The 27,344-nt window shown below is 42.6% G+C and overlaps 1 protein-coding gene across 1 annotated transcript in view; it reads left to right on the forward strand.

Annotated features, from left to right (window-relative positions):
* Positions 1 to 27,344, forward strand: part of rapgef2a (Rap guanine nucleotide exchange factor 2a) — a 149,972-nt gene that overhangs the window by 77,635 nt on the left and 44,993 nt on the right. The window contains exons 8-15 of the mRNA XM_060916582.1: positions 6,494 to 6,616; positions 11,348 to 11,525; positions 15,902 to 16,038; positions 21,347 to 21,505; positions 21,602 to 21,754; positions 23,688 to 23,852; positions 23,973 to 24,080; positions 24,180 to 24,383. Coding sequence (XP_060772565.1) covers positions 6,494 to 6,616; positions 11,348 to 11,525; positions 15,902 to 16,038; positions 21,347 to 21,505; positions 21,602 to 21,754; positions 23,688 to 23,852; positions 23,973 to 24,080; positions 24,180 to 24,383 — 1,227 coding nt within the window. The remainder of the gene's footprint in view (positions 1 to 6,493; positions 6,617 to 11,347; positions 11,526 to 15,901; positions 16,039 to 21,346; positions 21,506 to 21,601; positions 21,755 to 23,687; positions 23,853 to 23,972; positions 24,081 to 24,179; positions 24,384 to 27,344) is intronic.

Genomic DNA, 27,344 nt, shown 5'->3' on the forward strand with positions numbered 1-27,344 from the left:
CGAGTGCCATTGAAAGCTATAAACGTTTACAATTCTGTTGTCTTGTTACGACGGTACAGGAGACTCTTAAACGTAGATGGCCTTTCAATTTCATAAAAGCAGTGAAATTTAGTTCCGTCTGAAATTTAGTCATTAGGGCTGTTCACACGGCAACTTTTACTCCGGTGTAGCACCGGGGCTGCCCCGGTAGAGCGTTCACACGGTACAAAGTTATAGCGGTGCAAATCTAACCCTGCTCGGGAGGTGGTTTAAGAAATTTACTCCGGAGTAAATGCTAGTTTGCGGGGCAGCACCGATATAAAACGGGGCGTCTGAACGCTACAGGGGTAGACTCGCTACGCGGGAGGAGAGTTGATTGCATACGGGCATTGCATAATTTGCATCCTGGTATTTTGCGCTTCCAAAATGGCGAATATCAACAACAGAGCTGCGTGTCTTCCAGTGTTGCCAGATTGGGCGGTTTTAAGTGCATTTTGGCGGATTTGAACATATTTTGGGCTGGAAAACGTCAGCAGTATCTGGCAACACTGGTGTCTTCATCCACGTTGTTTTCCTGGCGCTTGGTGATACCATGGCAACCGGGAAAAGGAAGTACATTTTCACGCATGCGCATATTTCATTTCCGCATTATTACTATCGTATAGCACGGTCGCAAAAACTGCCGTGTGAACGCAAGTGGGGCTGCACCGGTGTAAGATATATCGCAACAAAACACATGTGCCGTGTGAACACCCCTATTGTGATGTATGTTTCATTTCTGTAATTATCCCCCCAAAAAAACCAGGCTATTTTGTGGTTGGGAAGTTATTTAATTTGAGCAGATTAAAGCAAATGTGCACGAGATCGCTCGCTTCGCGCAGTCAAGCAGACAGAGGAAGTCCGTGTGTGCGCGTGCGCATCTACAAGTTTACCTTTGAGCGTGCGCTGACGGTTCCATCATTCTGTCGCTAAACGAACAGCTGATCACACCGAGGTGCTCGCTGAGCTCCGATGTTTATTAGTTGGGTCCTGCGTTTCCTTTCCTTTGTACATAACATAACGTCTTTTTCTTCTCGCTTTCCGTTACTGTAGTCGGGCTTCCACGGTTCATTCGCGTCCTCCGTTTTTCTGTCCTGTTTTGAATGCTGTGTGAGAACGGGGAAAGCCCAACACGTCCTGCATGACGTAGTATGTGGGTCACGGTGAAGCAGGAGTCAATGATTCGAGTTCGGTAGCTTTCGGTCCACGAAACAAAAATAATTGGGTGTCGAGGAGGAAAATTCTTTTTATGACCTAAACCTAAGTTCTTTTTATTTATCACCATGCCACGTAGACGCGTTGCTGGTAGACTCCCTTTCAGATTTTTCATGATTAGATTAGATAGAACTTTATTGATCCCTTTGGGATCAATAAAGTTCTATCTAATCTAATCATGAAAAATCTGAAAGGGAGTCTACCAGCAACGCGTCTATGTGGCATGGTGATAAATTAGCTCAAAATGGAGGATCGGAGTTGCAGTCAGCTGTGTTTAAGTCTAGCAGAAATGGCGATGAGGCCGATAGACTTCCTGCTGTGACGTCACAGATGTCAAGGTCATTCACTCAGACCGCTACCGATATGAATGACTTTTTTTTTTTTTAATCGTAAAAATGACTATATTAGATTTATTGTTAACGCTTAAAACTATTCCTGTGCCATTCTTGAGGTCTCAAGGCATTTATAAACAAAAAGTGAGGCCATGGCTCTGCGTATCTGCTTTAATGTTAACTCAGATGCCAATCACTACGATTCGTGCGTAGTCACTACGTTTTTAGCACTACGAGGCTACGACAGTCTATTCAGTTGATATGGGATTCATCCGATTTGAGCATGGATGCGGTTCGAAACGCGTGAATCGATAAGGGTTCACGATATTTTGCCGGTGTTCGATACATTTGAGGCTTGATGATTCAATATTTTGACTGTATTTATGGTCAAAGTTTGCGTCGATGGGCGCCGCCATCTTTGTTGACGAGCGTTCTGCACATGCGCGAATTAATTACCGATGCCGCGATGGAATGTCGAGCAGCCCATGTCACTAGGTATTGAGGGGCTGTCGGGGTGTCGTAACCTCACAAACTATCGCTCAAAACATGAAATCAGGGTTGTCATCCACCATGTTCCGAATATGCAACGAGCATTTCACGATATATTCGCAAAAAGAAACGAAACACTGTTCAATTTCCTTGGGAAATGAATGAACACTCGACCCCGTCCTGTTGAAACTGTAGACTCGTCCGTCTGCTATCTTTCAAGGTCAGTGGCTACTGAACAGACTATCGTTCTCAATCATCAAATAATGACAGTTGTATAAATTCACAACAATGGAAGAGGAACCTGCAAATTGAGTGTTCCAGCATGTTCTCTATAAGCATCGATGGCATGTACAGTAATCTGCGTTTGTTTAGTAAACTATGAGTATTTGCTAATTGAGTGTTCCAGTATGTCATCTATAAATATTGATGGTATGTAATCTGCATTTGTGTAGTAAAGTTAAAGGACCCATGGCATGGTGGTTTGTTGATGCTTTAAACGGGCTCGTGGAGGTTTCCGGATGTTATATCCGCAGCCTTTCTCGAAACGAACCCTCGGCACGTAGATATAGCCGCCTGGGAGAAAGCCCCATTTCAGTGCTTTTCCCAGTGCGTAGTTTTGCTAATGAGAAGCAGGAGGCGGGGAAGGGTAGAGGGTGGGGGCGGGTCTTATCAATATTCATGACATCTGATTGGCTAACAGCACTGTGACGCTACCTCCAGTGGGTCAGAACAAGCGGATGTGGGTGTCTTACTATGGCGAGAGAGAAGGAACAAACCGCGAAGGGAAAAATACCGCGCGCTGACGTCATTAAGGTGCGACGCGAGGAAATAAAATAAATTCAACAAATGTTTGGGTTTTTACTGAACAAACAAACAAATAAAATGAACGAGTGACTTAAAAAAAAAAAGAATGTGGGTGTCTTTGTAAAAACTGTTTTGATTGGCTATTATAACAGAGCATGCTGCATGCTTTTTGGTTTTGTAGTGCAGAGTACCTGGCTAACTGCAGGAAGCGGTTAGCTGCACAGCTAATGTAGCCATCGCAAGGCTAACGTGGCACTGATTTTAAAACACGGCAAAACGACTTAACAGTTATACACTTACTTGTTGGGTGTTTGTGGCTGATGCGGCAGGGATGCTTGGTACGGACCCAGGCTTCAGTGACAGTTGATGTGCAAAACCTGCCCTGTACTGTCACAAGTTGTGGAAACATTCATCAGGAAAATGCTTCCGACAAACATACACCGTCTTAGGTAGACTCGACGGCGTATTATTGAAGTAAATAAAATTAAGCCACTGCGTCTTCAGGGGCTCTCCCGTCGGCAGTAAAAACAGACTCCTTTCTGTGTTGTCACATCCATGTACAGCGCAACTTGCATGTTTCGCTCGCTTAGGCGATGCCATGTTGTTGTGTCCTCTATGGTCTCCTCACTACAACTGGGCGGGAATCCGGGGGGGGGGCGTGGGGATCATCTCCCTTGCTGACGTAGTAAAGGGAAGAGTTTATCAACGCGCCGTTTTGACGCGCCATTCTCAAATGTTGGGCATAGTTTGGTTTACACATTATGAAATTTCTAGCCACTGGGGTGACTTAAGAAGGTCAGAGGAACTCATTTTAACGTTAAAAAACCTCAAAGTGAAAATTTCATGCCATGGGACCTTTAAGAAATTAATGTTCACTGTTTGAAAGTTGATTATATACAGATTACCAGAGAAGTCTTTACTTTGTGTGAATGTGGTGAGTTATGAGTATCGCTCATGAGAAAATCATGAGTGATTTTTGGTTTGGTTTTATTTTTCAGATAATTGGAAAAAAAAAACAACAGTTTTCTCCCCCCAAAACCAACATGTCCCAGTTCATTTTAGTCACCTGTATTCACTCAGAATGGCCCTAAAAACTAGCCTGGCAAGCCAGACTAAATGTGAATATTTAGTCTGGCCTCGATCCGTAGGCGTTTCCGAAGCGGGTGGGAGGAACAACCCGCTGTCTTTCAAACTGTCCCTGTGCGTATAGGCCAACGCTCTGACCAATCAGCGCAACAGTGACTGTGACGTAGTCAGAGCGACAGAAAGCAGTGGGGGAGGCCTTGAAATAAATAATTTTTCAAAATGCGTATTAATTAATAAACAGGTTCTAGATATTAAGAAGTTTGGAGATAATGACCACACGTTTGGAGTCTGTACCACATACACATTTTTTTTTTTCCAAGTGTTTTTCAAGGGTTTGCTTAAACTGTTTTTGAGAGTTTTTATTTAGTGGTGTTTGGTGAAATAATTTCCCTTAAATTTAAAATAACGGGAAAATAAGAAACAATCAAAAAGTAATGTTTCAAAGCTGTTTATTAATTCTTCGTACTGCACAAACTAGCCCATCGTTTTGGCTACGAGCGGAGCCAGCTGGTAGATCAGACTTTTGCCATAGCCGGTCGTCAAAACAGCGAAAACGTCCTTCTTGAAAAGGAATGAGCGGAGAGCCTCTTCCTGCTCATGTTTCAACGAAAACTCCAAGTCTAATTCTTCTAAAACTGATTCCAAAGCGGAGTCAAACGCGTGCTGTTCTCTAGCCGTAGCCATCTTTCCTGTTGTGCTTTCTCCAGCGTCGCGCAGCTTTGTCGTCACTCCTGCAAAAGCCCGCCCAAAGAATCCAAACAAAAACCTTGCGTTGTGATTGGCGGGCACGATTTGATGCCCGGGGTGTTTTTGTTTATATGGTGCGAGGCTAGACTAGCCTGGGAAATCCCATGCTGCTTTGCACAATCGTTCCGATCTGAAAAGACAGCATGGAAACTATGGTCTAAAGGCTCGCCTGAGTTAGGGAGCCAATCAGAGAGTGGGGAGGGGTGGAAAGACGGTGACGCGTACTACTCGACAGACGGAAGCTTGTAGTTTATTTGGGACTGTTTACGGATCACATTTAACATGGCGGCGAGCGATACGAACCAAACTTTCGATCAAGCTTTAGACACTGTTCTGAATAGTTTAGAGCGAAAGTTTGTTTTAAAAAAAGAACAGCGTTTGGCGTTAGTCTTTCTTTGTCGCTCTAACTACGTCACCGGGTACAACTGCCATGATTGGCCATGGGCTACGTATACGCCAAATGATAGACATTCTCAACGTCCGATAAACGGCCGTTGACAATCGTAAACCACACCTCCCCTACGAGAAATTCACTAGGTGGATTCCAGACCATATTTCACTTGTGATATGGTCTGGTGTTAACCAGACTAAGGCTAGACCCATTCGCTAGGCAAAAATATTTTTGGCCGCTAGGCGGGTGGGTCTAGTTTACTAGGCTACCTAAAAAAAAAAAAAGCACCAATTTGCAAAATTTTCTCGGGGGGCTTACAGCGCCCCCCCCGAACCCCCAGCTCAGGGCTGGGCAATTATTTTTTCCATGGGGCCACATGAGAAACAGAATTTAGTGGAGGGCCGGACCAAAAGGCTGAACTAAATTCTGCATAATATTAATTGTATTTCTTTATATAAAGCAGTAAATAATTGTTTTTACAAGCTGCTAAGACTGGTAAGAGTCTGGAAAAAACGAGGCTGCCTTACAAAAAATGTCATTTATTTAATCAAATTTCCCAAAACAATGGTTAACAAAATGTGAATGTTTGTACTTTTTTCAGTCACATTCACCCCAAAACACAATAAAGACATCACAATATTGTCTTTCTACTCCAAATATCAAGCAAGATGCATCATGTTATAATAATGATGCCGTGTCGATTCGGTGTAGGAATCAGATCTACAGATCGGCTCGGGCTCCGGCGCCTGCTGGTGACGTCACGCTATGTGATTGGCTGGACCGTTTGAAGGATGACGTACAAGTTTGTGGTTGGTCTGGACAAATTACGGAAGTAGTTATCGCGGGATTAGGTTTCGTGGGATTTCATGTCGCGCGCATTGTGTTTTTGTTGAACACAACTTCAAAATAAAAGCACTGCACATTCAGTCCATGCATGAGGTGAAATTAGAAAATACGTTTATTTTGTAATTTCTAATTAACCTTATGCGGGCCCGTCAGAATGAACCAAAGGGCCGGATGCGGCCCGCGGGCTATAAAATGCCCAGGTCTGGTGCAGCTGGATTGGACTCGCTTCGTGCTCTGCGGGCGCTCCGCTCGTATGCATGTGTCACTACACATTGATTTCACAGAAGGTTGGCGTCTCTGGTTAACTCGAAGCATTTTGAAGGAGTGATGTTTGCGTCAAGCTGACTCGTCATGCAGAATTGGTGAATACTTTAGGCGCGTGTGCGTGCATGCTGCTTTCTTGTGCTGCTGGATGGAATTGTGCTTTCAGCGAAAGGTGGCTTTAGCAAGCTTCATCCTTTGATTCCTCCATCATGGACTAGCTAGCAAAAGACACATATTTATCTGTCTGTCTCTCCCCCACACTCCCAAATCTGCATAACAACCTGGTCTGGTTCTCTTCCAGCTTCCTGCGGATTTCACCAAGCTCCACCTCTCAGACGGTCTCCACCTCCACATGTCCTCCAGTCAGTCTCGATCCAGCATTGCTAGTGACTCAGGAAGCAGCAGCCTATCAGATATTTACCAGGTACACACACACACACACACAGAGAGAGAGAGAGCTCGCTGTTTTCATTCTCACACGCAGCACTCGAAACTAACGGTGTCCCGACGTCCCGGGGACCATAAAAAATGTCATCGGGACACAAAATTATCATATCTGGGACAATCCCGGGACAATGGAAAAAAATAGATCTCGAAAAAAAGTTCTACATTAATATTATTTACAAAGCCGTAACACGTACGTAGACATTCACCTAATTTGTCAATTTTAATTTTAAAACGTTAACAGCGAAAAATACATAGTAGCTACACTTTCGATGCACCTGCATCCGTAGGCTACAGAGCAGCGCGTTCTGTTCTAGAATCTTCGGCCGAAGTCCGCATTATATGGACTCGGAATGGAATTGCTACCGCACACGCTGCGCCGACTCTTGCCAGAACAAAAATGCTGAAGTGGTTGAAGCGGACCGACCGCGGAGAAGAAACTGAAAGCCCAGACATAACGTCTCCGGGACCTTCAGGATCCAAAGTGTCCTCGCCTGGTCTGCAGGCAACGCTAGCAACTGAATGAACTGAATGAACACTGTTAGACACGTTATAAAATACAACAGGAATGATGTGGATGATATTGACGGAAGATACCGTTCAACAGAATAAGTGAGTTTTCTTGGTGTCTTTCTAGTTCACAAAGTTTAGTCAGTCAGCAGCACAACTAGGCTAGGACCTGCTGGCACTATGTTGATGTTGCTAACATTTGCACCCGGCAGCGAAAGTTCATAAAAATGGATAACGGAAAGTTCATAAAATGGATAACGGTAATGGTGAAAATGATAAGTTGGCCTTATAAGTGCCAACAGATATTCAAGGTATAAGTAGATGAAATGAACATAAAAGGGGTCTTATTTTCCACTAAAGTGTACTGCAGATGTAGGGAGTTGAAACATTTTCTGAATGAGCTAGTTGGCCCCTTTAAATAAACGCGTATCTATTCATACAGTGAGATCGCCAAAGTTTAATAAACTGAAAATGCAATAACTAATTTTGAAGTAGATGATGTATAGGACATGTGTCGCTTGTGTCTTATTGTAAAAATGATATAAAGGGTTCAAAATTGCATAGTTACAAATATAATAGTAACTTCATATGATAATATTAACCACTGGTTATTTCAGAGAGGAAAAAAATGGGGACACTATTGCTTCCATTCGGGACAATACAACACAGAATTCGGGACCACTGGGGGACACAAAGAAAAAAAGTTAATTTCGAGCCCTGCTCACACGTTTGTTTGCTCACTCGCGCTGGTGCTCGAGACGATGCATCAAACCCCATACTCGTTGTCAGAGCGGTCGGTGTTGAGTTGTGTATAGTTGGGAATCAGAGATGAGGTGGTCGAGATGTCGGGGAAATTTTGTCTGAAGAAACAAAGAAGAAGCAACTTATCCAGGTTGACGAAGTTTGATTTTAATTACAGTGGTATGCAAAAGTTTGGGCACCCCTGGTCAAAATCGCCGTTACTGTGAACAGTTAAACAAGTTGAAGATGAAATGATCTCCAAAAGGCATAAAGTTAAAGATGACTCATTCCATTTATATTTTAAGCAAAAAAAGTTTTTCTTCATCGTTTACACTTTCAAAATGACAGGAAGCAAAAGTTTGGGCACCCTGCATGGTAACGCCCCCTTTGGCAAGTATCACAGCTTGTAAACACTTTGTAGCCAGCGAATAATCTTTCAGTTCTTACCTGGAGGATTTTCACACATTTGTCCTTGCAAAAGGCTTCCAGTTCTACAAGTTTCTTGGGCTGTCTTGCATGCACTGCGCTTTTGAGATCTATCCACAGATTTTCAATGATGTTTAGGTCAGGGGACTGTGAGGGCCAGGGCAAAACCTTCAGCTTGTGCCTCTTGAGGTATTCCATTGTAGATTTTGAGGTGTGTTTTGGATCATCGTCTTATTGTAGGACCCATCCTCTTTTTAACTTCAACTTTTTTACAGATGGTGTGATGTTTGCTTCCAGAATTTGCTGGTGTTTATTCGAATCCATGCTTCCCTCGACCAGTGAAATGTGCCCTGTGCCACTGGCTGCAACACAACCCCAAAGCATGATCGATCCACACCCATGCTTCAGAGTTGGAGAGGTGTTCTTTTCCTGGAATTTGGCACCCTTTTTTCTCCAGACATACCTTTGCACATTGTGGCCAAAAAGTTCTATTTTGATTTCATCAGTCCACAGGACTTGCTTCCAAAATGCATCAGGCTTATTTAGATGTTCATTTGCAAACTTCAGACACTGAATTTTGTGGCTAGGACGCAGGAACGGTTTTCTTCTGATGACTCTTCCATGAAGGTCATATTTGTTCAGGTGTCGCTGCATAGTAGAACAGTGCACCACCACTCCAGGATCTGCTAAATCTTTCTGAAGGTCTTTTGCAGTCAAACGGGGTTTTATTTGCCTTTCTAGCAATCCAACGAGCAGCTCTTTCAGAAAGTTTTCTTCATCTTCCAGACCTCACCTTGATCTCCGCTTCCATTTCTTAATAACATTACAATCTGAGGAAACGGCTGCCTGAAAACACTTTGCTACGTTCTTGTAGCCTTCTCCTGCTTTGTGAGCATCAATTATTTTATTATTCAGAATGCGACGGAGTTGTTTAGAGGAGCCCATGGCTGTTGATTTTAGGGACAAGTTTGAGGAGTCAGAGAATTTATACAGCTTTGAAATCTGCATCATCTGACCTTTCTTAATGAAGAATTTGAACAAGCCACAGCTCAATCAGCTAATTAAGGTCTGGAACCTTGGGAAAAGCTACCTGAGAACTCAAATGTATTGGGGTGCCCAAACTTTCGCATGGTGTTCCTTTTCTTTTTTCACTCACCAATTGTACAAAACAAAAATAATGCACAAATCTTGCAGAAAAGGCTGAAAAGAAATGTCTTTACCTTTATGCCTTTTGGTGATCAGTTCATCTTCTGCTCACTTAACTATTCACGGTAACAGACATTTTCAGTAAGGGTGCCCAAACTTTTGCATGCCACTGTATCTGCTCTGGTGTAATTAATGATAGATTAATGAAAACAGTGTTTCAACATAAATGGACAAAAGCTTCAAGTTGTTAATGCTACTCAAAAGTCGTAATATAATCTCACCATGATGAAACCCAACATAACCTTCATATTTGCAAAAGTATTCATCCCCCTTGGTGTTTTGTTGCATTACAAGTTGGAATTAAAATGGATTTTTGGAGGGTTAGCACCATTTGATTTACACAACATGCCGACCACTTTAAAGGTGCACATTGTTTTATTGTGACACAAACAATAATTAAGATGAAGAAACAGAAATCTGGAGTGTGCATAAGTATTCACCCCCTTTCGTATGAAACCCCTAAATAAGAGCTGCTCCAACCAATTCACTTCAGAAGCCACAGTTGAATAAGATCCACTTGTGTGCAATCAAAGTGTCACATGATCTGTCACATGATGTCTGTATAAATCAACCTGTTCTGGAAGGACCCTGGCTCTGCAACACTACTAAGCAAGCAACATGAGAACCAAGGAGCCTCCAAACAGGTCAGAGACAAAGTTGTGGAGAAGTATAGATCAGGGTTGGGTTATAAACAATATCCCAAACTTTGAATATCCCAGGGAGCACCATTAAATCCATTATAGCAAAATGGAAAGAATATGGCACCACTACAAACCTGACAAGAGAAGGCCGTCCACCAAAACTCACAGACCGGGCAAGGAGGGCATTAATCAGAGATGCAACAAAGATACCAAAGAGAACACTGAAGGAGCTGCAAAGATCCACAGCGGAGATGGGAGCATCTGTCCATAGGACCACTTTAAGTCGTACGCTCCACAGAGTGGGGCTTTATGGAAGAGTGGCCAGAAAAAAAATAGAACACATTTGGAGTTTGCCCGACAGCATGTGGCAGACTCCCCAAACACATGGAAGAAGATTCTCTGGTCAAATGAGACTAAAATTAATCTTTTTGGCCATCGTGGGAAACGCCATGTGTGGCACAAACCCAACACCCTGAGAACACCATCCCTACAGTGAAGCATGGTGGTGGCAGCATCATGCTGTGGGGATGTTTTTCATCTGCAGGGACAGGAAAGCTGGTCAGGACTGAAGGAAAGATGGATGGCACTAAATACAGGGCAATTCTGGAGGAAAACCTGTTTGTCAGCAAGAGGTTTGAGACTGGGACGAAGGTTCACGTTCCAGCAGGACAATGACCCGAAATATACTGCTAAAGCTACACTGGAGTGGTTTAAAGGGAAACATTTAAATGTCTTGGAATGGCCGAGTCAAAGCCCGGACCTCAATTTAATTGCGGAGAATCTGTGGCATAACTAACTAGAAGATTGCTGTCCACCAACGCAACCTGTCTAACTTGGAGTTGGAGCAGTTTTGCCTTGAGAAATGGGCAAAAATCCCAGTGGCTAGATGTGCTAAACTAATAAGAGACACACCCCAACAGACTTGCAGCGAAAGGTGGCTCGATAAAGTATTGACTTTGGGTGGGTGAATACCTGTGCACGCTCTAGATTTCTGTTTTTTTCATCTTATTGTTTTGTGTCACAATAAAACAGCAATCTTCAACTTTTAAAGTGGTGCTACCCCTCCAAAAATTCCATTTTAATTCCAGCTTGTAATGAGATGAATACTTTTGGCAAGATAGTGTAATTGTGGTGTTTTTTTTTATTTTTTTTATTATTATTTAAATTTCTTTTTTGCTTTATCCCAGGCGACCGAGAGCGATTGTGGTGATGTGGATCTCAGCGGACTGCCCGAGACGGCGGTGGATTCGGACGAGGACGATGATGACGAAGAAGTGGGGAGATCGACGGACCCCCTCATGAGTCGAGACATTGTGAGAGACTGCCTGGAAAAAGACCCTGTGGACCGTACAGACGATGACATCGGTAAGAAGCACATCAACAGGAAACGAGCTGGGGTCCCCCAATGCAGTAGTGTGTGTGTGTGTGTGTGTGTGTGTGTGTGTGTGTATTTGCCTCAAATCCACTGATGGAATGACATGGACCCCCAAACTGCTGTTTTATACACACTGGTTCTAAATAATTTACAGTCCATGATTATAGTAAAGGGGAGGGGACCGATCCGATTTGGAAGATGCATTTCACTGTAATAGTGTGTGTGTGGGGGGGGGGAGGGGGGCGGTACAGATGAGGAAACATTCAGCTGGAGGAATAAAACGCACCTCTGCTCTGTTAATCATTCCTCACACTCATACTTTCCATTCTCTCTTCTTCCAGTTCATGCACTGTTTCTCCTTTCTCCCTCTTTCTTTCTCTTCTCCCTTTCTTTCTCCTTTCTTTCTCTTCCCTCTCTTTCCTCTCTCCCTCCTTTCTTTCTTCTTTCTTTCTTTCTTTCTTTCTTTCTCTCTTTCTTCTCTCTCCCTTTCTTTCTCAGTTCTTTCTTTTTTTTCTCCTTTCTTTCTTCTTCTTTCTCTCTCCTTTCTTTCTCATTTCTTTCTTTTTTTCTCCTTTCTTTCTTTCTTTCTCCTTTCTCTCTCCTCTCCCTCCTCTCTCCCTCCTCTCTCCCTCCTCTCTCCCTCTCTCTCCCTCCTCTCTCCCTCCTCTCTCTCTTTCTTTCTTTCTTTCTTTCTTTCTTTCTTTCTTTCTTTCTTTCTTTCTTTCTTTCTTTCTTTCTTTCTTTCTTTTCTTTCTTTCTTTCTTTCTTTCTTTCTTTCTTCTTTCTTTCTTTCTTTCTTTCTTTCTTTCTTTCTTCTTTCTTTCTTTCTTTCTTCTTTCTTCTTTCTTTCTTTCTTCTTTCTTTCTTTCTTTCTTTCTTTCTTTCTTTCTTTCTTTCTTTCTTTCTTTCTTTCTTTCTTTCTTTCTTTCTTTCTTTCTTTCTTTCTTTCTTTCTTTCTTTCTTTCTTTCTTTCTTTCTTTCTTCTTTCTTTCTTTCTTCTTTCTTTCTTTCTTTCTTTCTTTCTTTCTTTCTTTCTTTCTTTCTTTCTTTCTTTCTTTCTTTCTTTCTTTCTTTCTTTCTTTCTTTCTTTCTTTCTTTTCTTTCTTTCTTTCTTTCTTTCTTTCTTTCTTTCTTCTCTTTCTTTCTTTCTTTCTTTCTTTCTTTCTTTCTTTCTTTCTTTCCTTTCTTTCCTTTCTTTCTTTCTTTCTTTCTTTCTTTCTTCTTCTTTCTTCTTTCTTTCTTTCTTTCTTTCTTTCTTTCTTTCTTTCTTTCTTTCTTTCTTTCTTTCTTTCTTTCTTTCTTTCTTTCTTTCTTTCTTTCTTCTTTCTTTCTTTCTTCTTTCTTTCTTTCTTTCTTTCTTTCTAACCCCATCAAATCTACCCACGGTGTAAACCTGTCCATCGTACGAGATCACCCCCGCTCCGCTGCTCATGTAGGGGCTGAGAGTCCACTGGGCTGTAATACTCCGCCGTGAACAAACACTCGTGTCCACACTTTCCCATTCCTTCTTGTTTCATGCATCAGTGCGAGTGTACACCGCTGATTATTTTCAGGTTCATATCGCTCCACTGTGTGAAGCTGTTCGTTGCCATCAAATCCTCCCGTTGCAGAGATGTTGACCAACAAGAGTGCATGGGGATCACCTGAGCCCAGGTTCTGGTGATGAGCTCAAACCTTCTCACACCGTTTAAGGGCTTGTCACAGTGGAATCCTCTGATGCAGTACACGAAGCCGTTCAGATACACCGTCCTGTGATGGGCATCACATTTGACCCAGCAGTCTGCTTGTGTATCATACACTTACGCGGCCTCGCCAACGCCACAGGAAGTCAGAGCTGAGGGATTCATTCAGGTTGAGCCCACAGATGTTCTCAGAACTTTTGATCACCTTGCATGCTGTATTATCGGTCACGAAAGCGGCGTTCCTCACCTGTTCCATAAAGTAATCGTGCGTCAGTAACTCCATCCGCTCCCATGTGAGCTTTCTGATTCTGCAGCGTGTCTGACCCACTCAAACACCACGTTCAGCTCGTCATTCTCGATGATCTCGCAGAGCTGATCGGCCGTTCTGGTGAAAATGTCCAAATGGAATTAATTATACATTCAAATTAGCGAATGTCGATTGGGGAATAGTTAACCATGGCTGGGATTTAATGAATTCGAGTTAGTATACCATCTTACTGACTGTCAGGACATTATAATCCATCATCATCATATACAACTTGTTTCCACTTTCTGCGCTCCTGCTGTTCCAGCAATTGAACTCGATTATTCCAAAAGAGATGCAAGAACTGCTCGACGGATCTTCATATCAAACTTATCCAAAATGCAAAGCTTGCAATATGAAGAAACAAATAAAATACACCGTCAGGCTCCCGACAGGGCATTTTATCACGTTTTATGTATTCTAGACGGGGGTACTGTGAGGACAAGACCCGAGTCTGTCGCTGATGACCGCTGCTGTAAGATTGAACCCCATGACCCCTTCAGTGAAATGTCTCATTGTGTACTTTATTTAGTGTGGCCTATGTAGGATTGATTACAGATACCAGGGCGGATATGCATATCCAGTATTTTATATCCTACAAATTGATGATACACTCTTAGTAACACTTTCTGTAAGAGAGAGATGCGAGGATGAGGAGTTAACAAGGTTAAGTTGCAGTCAGACGTTTGCATTACTCATCATGGACGTGAATCTGATGTAATATTGGGCTTCTCAGTGGCGGAATGATTGTGAATCATTCTTAAGAATTTGATGCACAAGTTTTAACGTAGTTTGGGTTTTCTGAAATCAACACGGGGTCAAAATTATCCATCCAGCACACCTGATAAGCGGTTACATGTCTTTTAGGAAGTTTCACCTTGACCAGATGCTTTTGTTCACCATCAACAAGCTTCTGGCAGAATTCGGGTTGGATATTTGTCCTCACTTTTTGGCAGAGTTAAATTAAACGTGTTTTTTCTGCCACAGACCCAGCTTTTAAACACAGCCCACGTATTTTCAATAGGGTTGAGGTCAGAACTTGTTTGAAGTCTAATGTTCGCCAGCTTTATCCTCCACAACCAGCTCTGATGTGTGTTTGGGGTCATTGTCCTGTTGGAAACCTGGGCACAACTGAGTGTTCCAGTGGTTTGAGGATGGGCTGAAGAATTCTGAGGTATCCGTCCTCCGCCTTCGTTATTCCATTCACTTGGCGCTACCACCACCAGTTGGTACAGTGTTCCTCTGTGGACAAACAACTCCATCTTTGTCTCATCTGACCATCAAACTTTCCTCTAAAAAGTCTTTTTCTTTGCCCATGTGATCAGCTCGAAGCTTGAAGGTGGTGATTTTGGAGCTGTAGACAGCGACACCTAGTGTTCCAGCAGCTTCCAGTTCACAACAGGCCTGTGCATTAGTAGTTCCTGGTAATTTCCTCTCAGCTAAGGGGGGGGAGATGGTTTGAATCATCTTCTACCAAGAAGATCCCAATAACTTGCATACATACAATTGTTTGAACTGATCAACTTGAAACCTGCAGTGGTTTAGAAATGACTCAAACATTCCTGAGTTGAGTAAATTTTCAGATCCTCTTTTTCTCGGATCTGCACTGAGCTCCTTGGCTTTCCCACTGTGCTGTGTGCTGGTCAAGCAAGCCCTTTGTGTGTTGGCACAGAGTGGCTGTGATCTCTAACAGGAAGTTAAGAGGACTTGACATTGGCAAGTTAAGACATTTTGGAACTTTCAGTGCCACGGAGTTAATAATCTAAGCGGGTCTGTGTCTCGTTTTGACCCTGTGCCGACTTCAGAAAACGCAGGCGAAATTTAAAATTTGTGCACCGTTTTTTTTCCATTTTAAAGATGTTCTACAATTATTCTGCCACAGAAAAAGAACCGTTCAAAGAAATAATTGAGAGCCCGATATTGCCATCACGTTCATGTCCCTGTATGTAAACTTCTGACTGCAAGTGTACATGAATTAATATTTTATCCAAAGAGATGTGGAACTATTTTTTGATGTTCTGTAAGAAGTTTTGACCAGATGTGCTGAAATGATTAGATACTGCTACGCATTAAATTTAGATATTTTTCAGGGTGGTGAGTGATCGACCAGGCCTCTCACTCATAACCCACTGGTTGACCCTTCCTTTATTCATTTTTTTCTTTCTTTCCATCTTCCTCTTTCCTCCTTTTTTCCTTTTCTTTTTCCTCTCCTTTCTTTCTTTCCTTCCTTCCTTCTTTAATGTAAAATATTTCAGCTGTTTTTGGAATTTTGGGTGAAACAGACCTACAGAGGCTCGCTCCCTCACCCCTTTACCATCAGAGTACCTGCTTTTTTTTTTTCTCCTTTTCTCTCACTCTCGCCCCTTTTTTGCCCCTCCAGAACAGTTACTGGAGTTTGTGCAGCAGCTCCCAGCGTTCTCCAGTCTCAGCGTGTCCGTGAGGCGCGCGCTCTGTGCAGTCATGGTGTTTGCCGTGGTCGAGCGTGCTGGAACTATCGTGCTGAACCACGGAGAGGAGGTGAGTTGGGATCCGTTTGTGCGTCGCGGTTTGGAGAGCTCAGATTAACGTAATGTACTGCGTTGGCAGAATCAGTTCGACATTTATTTAGCTGCGTTGTATTTGGACCAGTGGAGAACAGTGAACACTGGATATTTCAGCAAATGTTCTTTTGGGTGTCAAATTTTACTAGATTTTTCGAAACTACACCACCTTAGTCAGTTGTAAGGCAGGGAGCGCTTTCTCATCAACCATCAGAAGGAACTCTTATGGTGATGATACACGGGGCAACTTTTTGGGCAATGTTGCCGAGCAATTGCGTTTTGACTCTTTTCTATTGAGATTGGGCAACATTGTTTCTTTCTGAATGGTTTTGATAATCTCTGGCAACTTTTTGAGAAGCCAATCAGAACGCGAGTATCAAGTCATGTGACCTCCGGTGAGGTTCGGATCAGAAATTTCAAACAAATATGGCGGCCGCTCAGTGTCAGTGGAGTGAAGAGATGGAGAGACTCCTCATCTGTTTTTACGCCGGTAAGTTATTTTAATATTCTATATGGAGGAATTTACCTCACCAAAGCTCTAAAAAACAACAGACAGCTTGATTAAATGGTCGCAGCAAAAATTAAGACATCGTTTTTTTTTTTTTAGCTAACTGTAAACTGCCGTTGCTAACTGTTGTTGCCCATTGTTAGTTGCCCTGAAAAGTTGCCCTGTGTCTCACCTAGTTGCCCGTTGCCAGCAACATTGCTCGGCAACATTGCCCAAAAAGTTGCCCCGTGTATCATCACCATTAGTCTTCTTATAGAATTCTTAAATTTTTTGGGGGGTTCATTTTAAAAAGGTTTTTTTTTATATAAATATAAATGATGGCTCAGTAGTTTGAGCTCTGGTCTGCTGACTGGAAGGTTGCGAGTTAAAATCCTTGAGCCTCGAGCCAGATTTCTATTCTTGCAGGCTTTTAGGCAGGATTTTTTTTTAGGGAGTCTAACTTTTTTGCAGGTGTCACTGTATGTGGCGAGGTGTAGCGTTGAGCGCCGCTGGCACGAGTGTTTTAGGGGGTTCCGGGGGTACTCCCCCGGAAAATTTTGAAATTTCTAATGCTCTCAAATGCTATTTCCTTCATTTTGACAGCAAATTTTGAGCAATACAGCCAAGTGTTTATTATTAAAATGGGTATATTTCTGGGATTTTTTGAGCTGGAGTTGCATATTAAGCATGACAAATTAGCTATAAAGCTTTCTGATCGCAGAATACTACATAAATAAAGCTTGTTGTAGCTGTGTTTGTCTCAGTCAGTAGTGCACCTATTGCAATTGCATTACATGTGACAACCAACCCCGAACACAGTGTGACAACCAACCCCGGCTGACCAGTTTTGCTTTCAAAGCCGCTAGCGTCCAAAGATTTAGTATAACAAAGAAAAAAACACACAGGAAATATGGCTAAGTCTTCAAACATTATAATGGTATTCGTTTTTTCAATAGAAACCCATTAATTACAAAGCTAGAAGGTAAAAACCAAGGTACTAAAAATTTACATTTAGGTATGAAAAACCTTCAAATTGTTCTCACCTTTGAAATGCATGCAACACACAATAACTTTTCAGGTAGAATGACCCCAGTACTAATTCTAAACATTTCTATCTTGGTGGAATTGAGCAGCGCCCTATGGTGGCTGAGATATGACGAATGTGACAACCATAACTTGTGACAACCAACCCCGGTCATCCCTATTTATTCATGCAAGAAACCTGGCTGTCTAGTTATGGGATTGTGATAGTTTTTTGACATTCCAAGCCTATCAACAGTTACAGAAGAAAAAAAAAAACTTACATGAGTTCTCTTCTGAAAGAAGTTGGAAATCGTTGTTTGCCTTCCTCTTTTCATTTTCTTCCTGTCATGCCCAAAAAACTCAGAAAAATCTATCTTCTATCTTCCTTACCAAATATCCCACGTGTTCGTCCTTTTCACGTGCGTTCTTTGGAATCCCAGCATCCTTTAGAACGTGTCGTATTTGATTATTGTTTAGCCTACTAGAAATACTACCCGCCAGCTCGACTACCACACTCTCCACTACGTAGCCTGTAATGTTGGGAAAATCTGCATGAAAATGTGTTATTTACTGTTAAAAGGATTTATTCGGGATAAATAACATGTCAGGTAAGGCCGGTTTTCTATAGACTACATTCCACATTTAGCTGCGGCAATATAGTCTACGGCTATATTGTCTGGATATTTATGCCAGTGTCTCCTAGGCATACATCTTTTCCCCCTCTGCTCTGGGAACGCATATTACAAGTGCTTTTTACACCAAATTTATTTAATAACCCATTTATTTATAACGAGGGCTCTCACAACTTTGAAATTAGTGCAGCCATAGAAACGCGTGTTTCTGTAGCTCTGCGGCGGGTGCCTATATTTTGTACTCTGGGCTCGTGCTGTTGCTATGGTAACCCTGGGCGTCTTCGGGAAAGACAGCTGTCAAAGCGAGACTTCTGAAATTTCCAAAATGGCGGTGTCAACAAAGCTTGTAGATCCTCGGAAAGCTCAGACTCGGCGATTTTTTAACATATTCAGCTAAGTTACCGGACATAACACGGGCGGAAATATTAGGGCGTCTTTAGGGCGTCGTACTAAAAAGTAGGGCGTCCAATTTCTTGTTTTTTTTCAGTACAGGGCGTCGAAAAGACGCCCAGATGCCCCTCTATCTAAAAGCCTGTATTCTTGATTATAATTTTAATAAATAGCCGCAAGCGGTGATCTGCGGGGTCCAAGCAACGTTCAGACCTTCAGTGGTCAGTTCTTGCCTAGTTACATAGAGCACTAAAGAAACCATAGATGAACATGGTGTTTAAAGGAACAGTCCACCGTACTTCCATAATGAAATATGCTCTTATCTGAATTGAGACGAGCTGCTCCGTACCTCTCCGAGCTTTGCGCGACCTCCCAGTCAGTCAGACGCGCTGTCACTCCTGTTAGCAATGTAGCTAGGCTCAGTATGGCCAATGGTATTTTTTGGGGCTGTAGTTAGATGCGACCAAACTCTTCCGCGTTTTTCCTGTTTACATAGGTTTATATGACCAGTGATATGAAACAAGTTCAGTTCCACAAATTGAAACGTAGCGATTTTCTATGCTATGGAAAGTCCGCACTATAATGACAGGCGTACGAACACCTTCTGCGCGCTTCGGCAGCGCATTGATACTGAGCTCCGTATTAATGCGCTGTCGAAGCGCGCAGAAGGTGTTAGTACGCCTGTCATTATAGTGCGCACTTTCCATAGCATAGAAAATCGCTACGTTTCAATTTGTGTAACTGAACTTGTTTCATATCACTGGTCATATAAACCTATGTAAACAGGAAAAACGCGGAAGAGTTTGGTCGCATCTAACTACAGCCCCAAAAAATACCATTGGCCATACTGAGCCTAGCTACATTGCTAACAGGAGTGACAGCGCGTCTGACTGACTGGGAGGTCGCGCAAAGCTCGGAGAGGTACGGAGCAGCTCGTCTCAATTCAGATAAGAGCATATTTCATTATGGAAGTACGGTGGACTGTTCCTTTAAGATTATATTAAAGGAGAACTGAAGTCATTTTAAACCTTGCTTTATTTCTTAATTAACGTGGTATTCAATTACGTTTTCGGTTTTAGTAACCTTATATCGTGACTCGTATTGGCAACTGATTGCAATTAAATATTATACTTATCGACCTGTTCGGTTTTTATCCATGTTGAATTTAGTTCGTTTGGTCCACGGCAGGCGTCGCTTATCCGCGCGATCTTCACGAGACTTGTGTGAGACTTCGAAACGTGAAGTGTCAACCAGGTGTCAGTGCCGCCATTTTGAAAACTGTTTTCCAAACAAAATATTGCACAAAAACGAGTTTAAATGACGATTACTGCCTACTTTTTTTTCATCTCATCTCATCTGTAGCCGCTTTATCCTGTTCTACAGGGTCGCAGGCAAGCTGGAGCCTATCCCAGCTGACTACGGGCGAAAGGCGGGGTACACCCTGGACAAGTCGCCAGGTCATCACAGGGCTGACACATAGACACAGACAACCATTCACACTCACATTCACACCTACGGTCAATTTAGAGTCACCAGTTAACCTAACCTGCATGTCTTTGGACTGTGGGGGAAACCGGAGCACCCGGAGGAAACCCACGCGGACACGGGGAGAACATGCAAACTCTGCACAGAAAGGCCCTCGCCGGCCACGGGGCTCGAACCCGGACCTTCTTGCTGTGAGGCGACAGCGCTAACCACTACACCACCGTGCTGCCCGCCTACTTTTTTTTTTTTATTGATTAATGTGGGAAATGCGCTCAGTATAATATGGATTTATCACAAAAACACATGCACGTGTTTATTATTTTTGAAACCCACCAGCCGGCTGATCTCTGGCACGTTTTAATTGTGCAACAGCAATGACATTAAATACCAGCGCGACGGACTAGTGCCCGAAAGCGTTTTTTCGTTTTACCAATGAGCTCACTATATAGGGAGGAGTGAGCGATTTCGGACGCAGGGTTTGATTTCCGCTGTACGTTTTACGTCCGTCCTACGATGTCTCGCACAGGTCTCGACAAATCTCGTTTACGGCCATTGCTTTGACATATGGACTGATATATTACAGAGTGTATTTCAATCACTCAGAACTTGCTATAGCAGCGACAAAACAGCGGTCAGAAACACATTCCTATATTTAATAAAATGAGAAATAGAATTTTGATTATGATAAATTTACCTTCAGTTCTCCTTTAACACCCCCCCCCCCCCCCCAAATAAATAATTAAATAAATCCCTGCTGTAACCTGATTGGTTGGTGGCTCACTATTCCAACAGTGCAGTAGTATACCACACTTGAGCACAATTGAAATAATGTGCGTGTTTTTTTTTTTTTGTTTGTTTTTTTTTTGAGAAACTGCGATTTTGTTTTGAACCCCACATTGTGACTGACCCGGCTCCGAATTGTGTTACTGGACGCAGAATTCCTTTAATTTGCCTGTCAAATTTTGTGGTTTTGTTTATTTTGGGCAGAAGCCAAGGAATCGGTGCTGTAGTGCCACCATGTGGCTGATCGGGCGTCTTGGTTGCTTTAGTGGCAGGGCGGGGCGCGAGCTCCTGACTAAATTTCATGTCTCTGCATCTCGGTAGAAGCCTTTAGTGCTTGGGCGCATAATTATAATAATACAACGACGGAGTCTTGCAGTGCGGAACGAATGATCGCGAGTACAACTGCAAAAATGTCGATTATGTGCCTGTACTGGGTTTCAAATGGGGCTGGGGGTAATCATAAGCTGTGGGTTTGTATGATGCAGCTGGACTCGTGGTCAGTAATCCTGAACGGCGCCGTGGAAGTGATGTATCCGGATGGCCCGTGTGAGACTGTCGGGATGGGCGGCAGTTTCGGAGTCTCTCCGTGCATGGAGAAAGAGCTGATGGTTGGTGTCATGAGGACCAAAGTGGACGACTGTCAGGTGTGTGGGTTTTTTTTTTTTTTTTAAATATTTTCAACAAGGATTTATTTATTTATTTTATTTTTTCTCGTTGTTTTAACACTTGGTGTTGTGTAGTTTGTGTGCATAGCGCAGCAAGACTACTGCTGCATCCTGAATCAGGTGGAACTCAACACACAGCGGGTGGAGGAGGAGGGCGAGATCGTAATGGTGAAAGAGCACCGGGAACTCGACCGCACAGGAACACGCAAGGGACACATTGTCGTCAAGGTGACCGCTTAGAAGTTTTTAGTCCCGAAACGTAGTTTTTCTCTGAGTAGTTTGGGGGGGGGGGGGGGGAGATTTGCTGCTTTCAACTTGTTAAAGGAAAAGGCAACTTTTGTACAAAACCAGGTGTGTAATAGGAGAAAAACATGTATGTAATCAATTCCGTTAATTATTTCCATTATATATCGAACATGAAAAAATATTTTTAACTTTGAAATCATGAATTGAGGCAGAGGAGCCGAAGTTGGAGGAGTCAACCATTGTGGGCAACTATAAACCAATCAGAATCTTTCGTTAATGCGCCTCCCTCTGATCTGTGACGTCACTGGGCCCATGAAAACAGTGTTTACAAGCAGATCACTGTGATTAGGAGTCCCGGCGGGTGGCTTTTATTCGATTCATTGATATCCCGACCTTGTCAGCTGTCAGATTTATGTTCATGGACCCGGTAAGCTGGTAAATAATATATATTTTTTTTCTTTACCAAATTCTAACAGAAAACGAGAGCGCCCGAAAGGGAAAGCTGAGCCGCTTCGCGCGTGCGCAGTAGGCTTGGTAGGACAAATCCAAATAGGAGTCATTCAGGATTCAGCCATGTTTTTGCTCCGTGTTTTTACTCGACCAAAGTTATACAGTATTATGAGCTTTAAGTTGCATAAATAAAACCATTTGGTGAAACTTTGAAGAAGCGATTGTACTGGTTTTTTACCTTATTACCATGAAGCACTGAAGAGTTCTTTTCAGTGGCGGGCCGCATGACGTCACGCAGTAGATCAGTATGGCGGAACGCATCTTCGCTGAGCTCAGCGCAAGCCCATATTATTAAAAGTTAAAAGATACTGTTATGCGGTCTGTTCGTTCTCTATAAATTCCATGATCGATTACTTTATATTAGTGCTGTCAAACGATTAAAATATTTAATCGCGATTTTTGTCGCGACTGTCATAGTTAACTCGCGATTAATCGCACATTTTTGTCACATGAAAAACCATTGTAATTCTCTTATCAGCATAAAGTGAATGGGCTTGCTTTGTGCCAATGTTTTTTTTTATTGCAAAGCATAACACGTCTTGAGACAGCCACTGCAAAGTGAAACCTAAGCCGAGCACCGTGGCTCTTCGTCTCGAAGGGCGGGGCTAGCAAGAGAACCATGAGTGAAGTGATCTACTGCTTGAGTTAGTCTACAACTCTAATCAGAGAGACAGGTTACACAGTGACTGTAGGCTTGACATGCTTGATTATAATATAAAGTACACTATTATATTAACTTTAAGTTGTTCGTTGATAAATATTGCATTGAATCTGATCTTTACTGTTTCAGCTCACTTAACACATTTTGTACTTTTTCACTTTCTGCCTGTTGATGCGTCGCGCTGTCCAATCAGAGGTGGCCAAATTTGCATATTACAGGAAGGATTTCTGGGATAGCATTGAGTTTACAGTTCAGAGGGATCTGGCTTCTTTAGACGCTGTCTTCTTAAAACTGAATCAATATTTAAAAAGAGCCAAATGAGCCAGTCTTTTGAACGGCTCTTTTCAAAGAACGGATCACAAAGATGCGGATCCCATCAAAGAGCCATAAATCCCATCTCTACTAGCGCGTCCTGCCCGCGCTGGTTCTTTGGGGGGGGGGCAGAGGACTCTGGCTGTGCGGGGCGTGGCATTACAGTCTAGCTGCTATGCAAAGTCTCTGTTCCAAGTTCCTGGCAGTTTCAAAAGCTTATGAAAAACCTACATCATGTCACAGAGTGTTAATCTCGCGATAAAATTATCGCCGTTAAAATTGAGTCAAGTTAACGCGTTAATAACGCGATATTTTTGACAGCACTACTTTATATATTTATCTATCTATTTGTGGTGATTTTGTACAAAAGTTGCCTTTAAAGGACCGTGCTACGTGTTCCCGGACTAACATGTTTAAAAACTCGCCTCCCAGGGCACTCCAGAGCGCCTGATTCAGCATTTAGTGGAGGACCATTCCGTTGTGGACCCAACATATATTGAAGACTTCCTCTTGACCTATCGCACCTTCCTGTCCAGTCCTCTCATTGTTGGCCAAAGACTTTTGGACTGGTTCAATGACCCCAGTTTACGTGACAAGGTATGTAGGACGGACCGATTTTTTTTGCATCCCGGGTTGAATGTTTCATCGTCGGATCGTAACGAGTTTATAGCGTGTGCACACACTGACACACCGCACTGCACATTTTCTGTCTCTCAGGTGACACGGGTCGTATTACTTTGGGTTAATAATCACTTCAGTGACTTTGAAGGAGACCCAGACATGACCAACTTCCTCGAGGAGTTCCAGAGCAATCTGGAAAGAGAAGTATGCAAACGCTGTTCTCCGCGGTTCTACTGGAAAGCTCATCCATTTTTCTCTGCTCATTAATGTATTTTTTTTTTTTTCTGTTCTTTCTTGAATCAGAAAATGAGCGGTCAGTTGCGATTGCTCAACATCGCATGTGCTGCCAAGGCAAAGTCCCGAGTCGTTACGATCACACGGGCGTCTCGGGATCTACCCCTACCCTTCACGCTAATGGGTGGCGCCGAGCGAGGAACGCACCTCTTCATTAGCTCTGTAGAAGCAGGCAGCAAGGCGGAGGAGGCGGGGCTTAAGCGAGGAGATCAGGTAAGACCACTTTGACGTGGATAAGATGAGACAAGACAAGACTGGCGTGCTTAACATGCTTGAAAATCGAGTTTAAATAAATGGCCTATATTGCAGAAGAAGGCGCTCGGAGAGAAACGAGACCGAATGCCCTTCCCGTCACTTCAAGTTTTCTCGAGTCCGTTGCAAAATTGACGCATGTAGTTTTCGACCATGCGCCTTCAAATATCTAACTTTTGTTGATTTTCAGGTCATCCGTGTAACCTCTAAAACTCCATTTCCAATATTCAAGAGCAGACATGCAAAAAAAACCATGTATTTTCCTCGCATTGGTGTTCACAGGTGGGACAGAATGCCTGACCCTGTTAGAACGCAACCTAAAAAGAGCTTTTGCGAATGTATTCGACAACTTCTCTTCAATTGCGTAACGCAGTCAGGATCCGAAGTCGACCTTGATGATCCTGTTTTAGTTCTTAATAATTTAAGGGTTGTTTTACAATCAGGGTACAAAGTTTGTGTCACAGGGGTCCAAAATTCAAACTGATTCAAACTGGTTCTTGTAGCAGTTTTTAAGTGAAGGACAAGTTCAAGAACAGATTTCAGGTAATTTTTTGACGTGTGTGTATGGTAGTTTTGTGTAATCTGCTATAAGATGGGAGAAACAAATGAAGTGATTCTCGGAGAGGACTTTTTTTGACAATTCAGAATCCGCTACTTCCATAGTGCTTTTAAATATAAGGCTGTAAGCTTTGTGTTAGTTGTCTCTAATATTTATGTCCCAATATCTTGACCACATTTTAGGATGAAAATAATCATTTTAGATATGTTATTTTATATTGAAAAATGAGCTGTCTTGGAGAGGACTTTTTTTAACACTAATTTGATCAAAATAGTCTGAAAACTTCCTGACATTCAACATTAAAACTTAACTATGTTTCCAATGATATGGAACCAAATATTTGTTTTATGGTATAAAGAATGATTTAAGTGCATCTCTGTGGTCAAAAAAGCACTTTTTCTAAATGACACGAGTAATTTTGCTAAATATGACACATATATATTGCCATACATTCACCAAAAATAACGTTATCACCAAATTTTTTTTTTTTTGCATGGGAAATAGCTATCACAGGGCTACAATAAACAACCAAGTTTATTTAGTCAAGCCTTTTGATATTGGAGATAAGTGTTAAATGTGATTTTTAGCTTGCGTACCCTGATTGTAAAACAACCCATAAATACTTTAAATATTCGTCTTGTACATGCGTATTTATAGAACTAGATTTTATCCATCTACTGTAGATCTTGTCGGAAAATCTGTCTTTGGAAAGAAAAGAAGGGAAGAGGAGGAGAGTCTGTCTTGTAAAGGAAAAAAAAAATCTGTCTTGTAAAAAATTCCCAATAGAGATCTTGCAGTCACGTGACCGGAAAGTACATAGCCGCCATCTTGTCGGTAAAAAACACCGCTGAACACTGCTGCACTCATGTACAGAATGGATCAATTTCAACCGACGGACTACACGGCTCATTTTTCTAATGAACAGATAACTAGATAGATATATGTCTAAAATAAACGACCTACAGATTAGTGACCCTTATCGATTACCGGACGGAGTTTTCACGACCGTGTCAGTGGATATTGAACTGCCAGAGGTGGAATACCCAGATGTGTATAATTACCTCATCAACTTTCCCTCGCTGTTCAGTGGTGAAGCACTGCGTGCTTATAAATCTCTGGACAGTTATCTTTACAGAAATTCAGGATTTGTCAGCGACTCAGATGTGGCATCTTGTAAACAAGAAAATAATCCTTATTGGATGGGTAAGTCACTTAAGTATCTAGTATAGCACTGACCAGCCGATTATAGAATAGAATAAGGTAATTCCAAATCGTCCGTCTTGTTTACATGGATCTGGCGTTGGAGAGGTAGAGGCTTGGCAGTGGAGATTTGAGTGGCTGTTTTCTGAGCTTAGTCAACAGGCCGGCTCTGCCCGCAGCCTCGCTTTTGCTTCCTCTCCCGACGCCGCCTCCTTCGCCTGCCAGACCCGATAACAATCCACGGAGACCCCGCTGGTCTCGCTATCTCGTCCGGAATGTTGTGCATGCGATGGAAATCGCTACAAACTATCATTTTCTGCTGGAAACCAATGTCCAGTAAGTCCATACGATTGTAGTGGATATTGAAGTCCGGTACAGACGAACAACACGCAAAAATAGACACAAAAACAACATAAAAAACGTGCACAGGTAGGGAGAGCTTGTAGCCGCAGCCGTTATAGTAGAATTGTATATAGTAGGGTTTTCCAGAAGAAAAGGTAGAAGTAGAACCAGAAGTAGAAGGTGGAAAAATGGCGTTTGACCGACAAGATGGCGTCTGTTACAATCTGGATCGGCTGTGATGTCACATGCAAGTGCTCCATAAATGCCTTTTTTTAAGATGTTTACGAACCCACCTAGACTAGCTGCTTAGTGATATGCAGGTGCATTATTATTATTATTCCCCTGCTCTGAAGGAGGGGGTATATTGGTTTACCTCTCTGTCCGTCCGAAAGACCCTTTTTCTCAGCAACCACAAATCATAGCCACTTGGTACCAAACTTCAGCTTGGGGTTCTATACCGTGTATACCATTTTCAGGTCTGTCGCACATCGACTTCCTGTTTACCGACAACATGTTTACAAAGCATATAGTGTGGATTTCTAAAATTTTCCTAACACTTTTCTCAGCAACGACAAATCACGCAGTTGTGATATTTGGTATCGAGCTTCAGCTTGGGGGTGTATACCGTTTTCAGGTCTGTCGCACATCAACTTCCTGTTTACCGACTGAATGCGTTTACGAAACGTATAGCGTGGATTTTGACACCGTTTCAGAATGCCAGTTTACCAGGATGCTGTTTGAAATCCCTGGGGAGAGACGCGGCTCTTTACTTGTTTCAGGGTTAATTGTTTGTTGAAGTCAACATTCATAAGTGTCCTATT

Source organism: Neoarius graeffei, chromosome 3 (genome assembly GCF_027579695.1).
Source record: "Neoarius graeffei isolate fNeoGra1 chromosome 3, fNeoGra1.pri, whole genome shotgun sequence".
NCBI lineage: Eukaryota > Metazoa > Chordata > Actinopteri > Siluriformes > Ariidae > Neoarius > Neoarius graeffei.